Raw genomic sequence first — 6,667 nt, forward strand, 5'->3', positions numbered from 1 at the left:
ACAATATTAAATCTACTCCTCCTCCTCCAATTATAATATAATAATATTAAATGTCAAGTTACTTTGTTGACTCATTCACTTTTTATGTTCTCACTTATACCTAATCGATAAAGAACCTGAGTAGCTTCTTTAGGTCCAATTCCACCCATTTCGGTTGGGCCGATTCCCTCGCTCCTAAGAGATGTGACATTGTTGATTGATTCTTTCCCTGGTCCTGCCCGCTGGAATCATGATCCGAACCAAATATTATTTTCAAATGAACGTGTGATTGATAGGAAATCAAATCCTCAGATATACGAAATTCCACTCTGATGAATGACGATGTCATTATCATCAATAATTTAATTTTAAATTAATTTAACATTATAATTTTATTGTAATAAAAAAATCATTTCCTTATAAACAAGGACACCAGTATAAAGAACCATACCCTCAAAACAACGCCACCACCAATATAAAGAACCATACCCTCAAAACAACGCCAGCACAACAATAATCATCAATTTATCATCAATTTATGGATTGTTGTTTACAGTCAACCTGATAGATTACCCTAAATACAAAGTTAGGTAGACTAGCCTCCATGGGGGGATATGTGCTATTTATTTATCACTTATTATACTCCTACAAGTATAAACGATATGTCAGTGACAGCAGCTTCAATAGTTTACTCCACATATGTTCTTTGGCACATGGAACGCTGCCTTACCTGCCACGCACGTCATGTATCAAAACTAAAATTAGATAATGTTGGTCAACGTTAGATAAAGAAAGTAGAGAGATGATATACGACCTTAATCATGGGGCATTGCGGATCTTGAAATGATCCAATACAGTTTTCTTTATCCATCCTTGGCTCCAGAAAACTCCAAGGAATTCGTCAAACGTATGTCCACGGTACTGAGCTGGATGCGCTTCATCAACCATGGATGGTGCAGGAGCAATAAACGCATCCACTGAAGGACTGTAAAACGTAGGAATTGATATACGTGCACTCGCCGCGTTTGTTACTGCTCGATGCTCAACACTCCTGAATCTCCCATTGCTGATCACCTTTTTAATATATTCAAATCAAAGAAAGGAACACACAAGTATCATGATTAAGTCTATCTGCACCTTTAACAAGATTGAAAACTATGTTTTATGGGATCTGCGTAGTTTTTGCAAACCTGCAACTGATCTCCCAAGTTGACAACGAAGGCATTACGTACTGGTTCTACAGCAACCCACTTTCCATTTTCTAGAACTTGCAGGCCGCTCACATCGCCTTGCATCAAAACAGTGATGCCCCCAGCGTCTGAATGGCCTGGTATACCAAGGGTAAGATCTGGATTTGGGCACGGAGGGTAATAATTTATAACCATCAATTGGTCGTGTTTTCCAAATGTTTTATCCAGGTAATCAGACTCCAGCCCTAGAGCTTCTGAGATGGCTGTCAGCAGCTTTAAGCATAGTGCTCTCATCTCCAAAGCGTACTTGCCAGCGATCTCCGATGAGTTGTGTCTAAAAAATTGCTGTTTACCGACCTGTAGGCTGCAGGTTTTTGAGGCCAAGAACCGATGACTTCCTCTAAAGGATGACAAGGATGTCTGAGATAGTCCTTCCAGTCATGGACTTTCTCTTTGCTAACATTCGTGCTGGTCGAGAGCCGAACGAGCTGCCTTGGGTTCTCTGAGTAAAGACATGCTCGATCTTCCACGGGCATTTCGAAGAATTCTTTGGCGATATCCATCATGCTTTTCATGACAGTCTCTGGCATGCCATGGTTCACTATCTGTTCTTCACCGTATCAACCAATTTGTGGTCAACAAAATATACAGTCACTCAAATATTCAACTTCATGCTCTCTCGGTATATTAATTCCAGTATATGACTAACTATTAAAGAAATTCCAATATATGATCAGCTATTTCTGGATCATAGATCTAGTATTTTATGGAACAATTTAATTAGTGGATAGTTGAATTTGAAACAAGAATTTGGTAACTCTTAAAACCATCCAGCTTTTCAAAATAATTCCAAACCATTAACCAATAAAATGTAAATTTTTGTTTCACTCACTCCATTTATTTTTATCGGTGTTCCAAAAACAGGAAACATTAAAGAAAAGTCATGAGGATGAAAAACTGTTAGGGTTTGACATATATACCTGGAAAAATCCATCCTCCTCACAGGCACTGCTGATTTGTTGGAGTACCTTTGTTCTGTTAGGGCCATCTAGATCTTTGATATCCACCACCCGAATGCTGTCAGAATAAGAGACCTCAGACATGCAAGGGCGTTCGTTGGGAGGCAGGATAAACTTCTCCTGGACTTGAAGATTGTTAACTCCACTCGACATTAGCTTCTCAATAATTCCACTCAGACCATCATGATTCTGCTCAACTGGAATTACAGATGCCATCGTTCTTTCTTTTCTTTGCGTATTGAGGCTCAACACACTTTTCACTGGAATAAGTTTCCCAACGCAATATATAGAAAATTTCTTTGGTTGATGCTTGAATTGGCCAACTATATTGTCGTTGTCCACAATAAATAGCTCAATATTTTATAATTTTTTCATCTTCTGTCAAACACACGAGATGCCTTAAATTCAAAACCGCGGCCTTCCCTTTTTCAGTAAGAAAAAAAAACTCTATTATATTCATAGATATTTGGAGTATACATAGCAGGAGATATCCCAAATAGGTCATGAAGAGAGATCATGAGAAAAAAAACTATAAGATCCCAAAAACATACCAGACAGAGGGATGATATAGATCCATATTAGATCAGAATATGACAAAATACTGTCTTTGGACATATCAAAATAATATAACGATGTGTTGAATACTAGCATCTGAAATAGATGAAGATGACAGAACATGATGAAACACAGAGGAAATATAGAATATAACAGGTTCATGCTGCGTACCATATATGAGGATCAAAAATATTGAAGAAGCAGGTTTATACAACGTACCAGATATGAGAAGAGAGTTACTTATGCTATGTACCGGGGAGGCAGAATTCTTGAATGTTGTTCCGAATTTCTCCAACAGTGATGTGTTGGAAGGAACTAATTCCAACTACACACAGCCAGAATTCAACAGAAGCTTTAAATGCTAGATCTAGAATTCAACAAATGTATTAAATGTAGTTTCTAGAGATATTGACAAAATGGGCAAGCCTCCTGAAGAAGCCACCGCCCCATCAGACTCCAGAAAGTTCTTTGTGATGTATAAAAACCTGTTCCGCACATGAATGAAGACAAGTTGAAAGTTTCTGTGTTTATGTGTGAGCTGTATAATCTCTGATATGGTATCAGCGCTGAGGGTTTGAGCTCGGTGTGTAATGCATTTGTATTTTGGGGTTGCCGAATCGCCCATCATTGCGTAAGCACTGCTGCTGGAGATGCCGAGAGCTCTGAGTGCTGCTAGGGTGCTACTGAGTGCCACTAGGAGGAGTGTCGATGTTTGAGTGCTGCGGGAGTGTGAGTGCTGCGTGAGGGGAGCCAGAGTCTGCGTGTTTTCTGCGAGGGTTTCAGCTTAGTTTCACATCTCAAGACTGGTCTGCGCTTGGAGGAGAAGATTGACTGTGTGTTGTGTTCTGAGTTTGAGGGTTTCCGCTGTATCCACTGTGTGAGGAAGAGCGAGCATTGTGGAAGTGCCACCGTATGAGGATCTAGTGTGGCTTAAAGAACTGTTGTGCGTGTGCCACCATGTGAGGAGCCAGTGTGGCTTGAAGCATTGTATGAGGAGGGCACCGATTTGCCAGCCCATTTGAGCCATTGTGTGGAGCTGTGTAGAGGAGCAGTGGCGTGGAGGAGCCGCCTTGAGAATCAGCCAGCAAAGGCTGTAAGGAGAAGCAGACTGTAGAATCCGTAGCTTGAGAAAAAGAGGTGACCTGTGAGGTCACAAAGCAGGTGTGAGGATGAGTTGTGAAGAGCTATGAGATAGCTCAATGAGTGCTGTGAGTTGGAGCTGTGTGCTCTGAGTTGGAGTTAATAGTCAGAGCTCGGTGGTGTACGCTGGAGCGCTGTTGAAAGAGCCAAGTGAGCTGTGAGAAGATCTGAGCTCAGGTGAGCTATGTTTGGCCAGGGTTGCGAGGGCTCTGTGGTGTGAAACGTAGGTAGAGTCTGCCCGTGGTGTGTAGATTGGTGCGGCCAATCAAGCCGCATTGTGGAGTGTGTAGTGTGCTGTGATTAACTGGTTAGAGGAGTCGTTGAGCTGCTGCGTTGAGTGCTGTCTAGAAGTGTTGATGTCATGTTTGTGTTGGCTGTTAGAGTGCTGAGGTGAGTGCCAAGAGGAGGCGCTGTTAAAAGTAGCGTGTGATTGTTGTGTGACTAAGTGCTAAGTAACGTTGTTGTGCTACCATTAAGTAAAAGTGCAACACTGTCAAGGAAGATTGCAGCCCATGGAAAGTTTTTGTAGAGTGGAAGCCGCAGAAATCCATTTGAGCGTGAAGGAGCCTCGAAGCTGAGGAATTTCAAGGAAGAGTGCCGAGGAGAGCCAAGGATTTATGCTATGTGTTTCAGCAAGTGAGGCAGAGGAGAGCGTGGAATTTCTTTGTGAGCAATCAGACCGAGAGAAAGAGATCGTTGCGAGAGGTGCAACATGGTGCTTTGAGTGTGGATTCTGTTTTGAGCAATGTTGCTCTTACCGACTTGGTGAAATCTGTTGCTAAGTCTGTTATGTGAAGATTAGTGATGATGTTTGTGCCTGTTGTGGATCACAATGTCTGTAGTTGTGTTAAAAGAAGAGTGATGGGTCAACAGAGGAGACGATCTTGAAGAAAATTTAAACAGGTAAGGAGAAAGAATGAAATGGCAATAGTTGCAGAAGAATATGAAATGCTTCAACCCAAAGTAGATCTGAATCAGATAGAAGAATTTGAAGACATTGATGCAACACTGAAATGATTAATGCCAGTTCTGCGAATTTTCTCAGGTAAAAATTTCAAACTTTGGGCAATGAAAATGGAGGGATTGTTTGGTTCAGTTAATTTATGGCAATTTGTTCAAGGAATTTCCGTAAATGCCAATGATAAAAGTAGAGGTGCAATAGCATTGTTTCTCATCATATCACCTTTAGATGAAAATATTTTGTCTAGTATTTTGTATGAATTTGGTGAAATATGTGATGCAAAAATATTTTGGGATATTCTTGAAATGAAATACTTTATGGAGGGTACTAAGAAAGCTGAAGTTGATGAAGGTGTTGTTGCTAAAGGTGATTGTGTTGAAAGCATCATAGCTGGGATTAAGGCTGAAAGCATGTCTTTAGCTGACAATAGAGTAGTATGTGATATTAAGGAAACATCCTGTGATGCAGAGATCTATGAAGTCAAATTTGATGACAATTATGTATCCCATGATGAGTGGTTAAATATGATGCATGAAAAGCATCTTATTGATGAGTTGTTGTTTGGTGAGAAGAGTTGCCTACCTCCATACACAAATCAAATGCAGGACAACATGTTTGCAGCAACAGAATTGAGGAAAGAGGACATGAATCAACTATGTCAGCAAAGAAAAATGAAGGAAGCAAAGCTCTTTCCAAAGAGCACGATGAAAAAAATCAATATGGTTCTGTTTATGAATCTAACATTGTTTTTGAGTGTGCAGATATTGATAATCAGCAAGAAGCAACAAAACTTGAGGAAATTGGAAGCATTAAGGACAAGTATAAGTCCCAAGAACTTGAATTAAATTACCTTGTTCGGGGTCTTGCATTGCATCCCAATCTGGAAAAAGTTGCTGATGTTAAGTACATAAGCAAGGAGCAGAGGAATTCTTTTAGGAAAGCCAGAAAGGTGAAGTTGAAACTGCACGAGCAAATGAACAAGCATGGACCCTTTCACAAGAAGGCAAAAATGAAATGTTTTGTAAGCCTAGCTGAGACTTATACCAGCAGGCAAGTTAAAGTTTAGGTCGTTGTGATTAAGAGTATGTTATCTTGTTTATTGTGATATAGTATATTTGTTATATAGTTGGAATTAAGGGGGAGTGTTGGAAGGAACTAATTCCAACTACACACAGCCAAAATCCAACAAAAGCTTTAAATGCTGGATCTAGAATTCAGCGTATGTATTAAATATAGTTTCTAGAGATCATTGACAAAATGGGCAAGCTTCCTGAAGAAGCCACCACCCCATCAAAATCCAGAAAGTTCTCTGTGATGTATAAAAACTTGTTCAACGAATGAATGAAGACAAGTTGCAAGTTCCAAGTTTCTGTGTTTATGTGTGAGCTGTATAATCTTTGATATGATGGAAACCTGCCAAAATTCGTTTGGAGAGGAAAGACCTTCTTTAGACAGTGCCTTCCTTGGCCAAAACATGAAGTTCTGAATTTGTATTAAAATTTGAAAGTCTAGCCATGTGATTAAACGGCCGAAATCCGTGCGAAGATGATGTTTCCTCACTTATTTATTGAATAATTCTGTTTGAATTTTAAATTTATTATTGAAGATGATGTTTCTCACTTGTTTATTGAATGATGCTGTTTGAATTTTAAATTTATTATTGAAGATGATGTTTCCTCACTTATTTATTGAAGAAGATGCTTTTGTCATTTATTTAGTGAATAAAATAGATAACCATTAATATTTTTCAGAATTTTATTTTATTTTTAATAATTATAAAAAATAATTTATCAAAATAGAGGACAAAAGTCAATAGTGTTTTG

General features: G+C 39.3%; 1 protein-coding gene across 1 annotated transcript; it reads right to left on the reverse strand.

The window, feature by feature from the left end:
* Window positions 1-798: 798 nt before the first annotated feature.
* Window positions 799-2,368, reverse strand: LOC149147635 (protein DMR6-LIKE OXYGENASE 2-like). The gene is made up of 4 exons (XM_089440670.1): window positions 2,150-2,368; window positions 1,523-1,774; window positions 1,170-1,487; window positions 799-1,053 (listed from the first exon to the last, which is right to left on the reverse strand). Exons 1-4 carry the CDS (start codon window positions 2,339-2,341, stop codon window positions 799-801), a joined length of 1,017 nt encoding a protein of 338 aa, XP_089296796.1. The 5' UTR covers window positions 2,342-2,368.
* Between the last annotated feature and the right edge of the window lie 4,299 nt (window positions 2,369-6,667).

The sequence above is a fragment of the Pinus tabuliformis genome, chromosome 9 (genome assembly GCF_031772625.1).
Source record: "Pinus tabuliformis cultivar Carrire ecotype Pingquan chromosome 9, CPIR1, whole genome shotgun sequence".
In the NCBI taxonomy this organism is placed as follows: Eukaryota; Viridiplantae; Streptophyta; class Pinopsida; order Pinales; family Pinaceae; genus Pinus; species Pinus tabuliformis.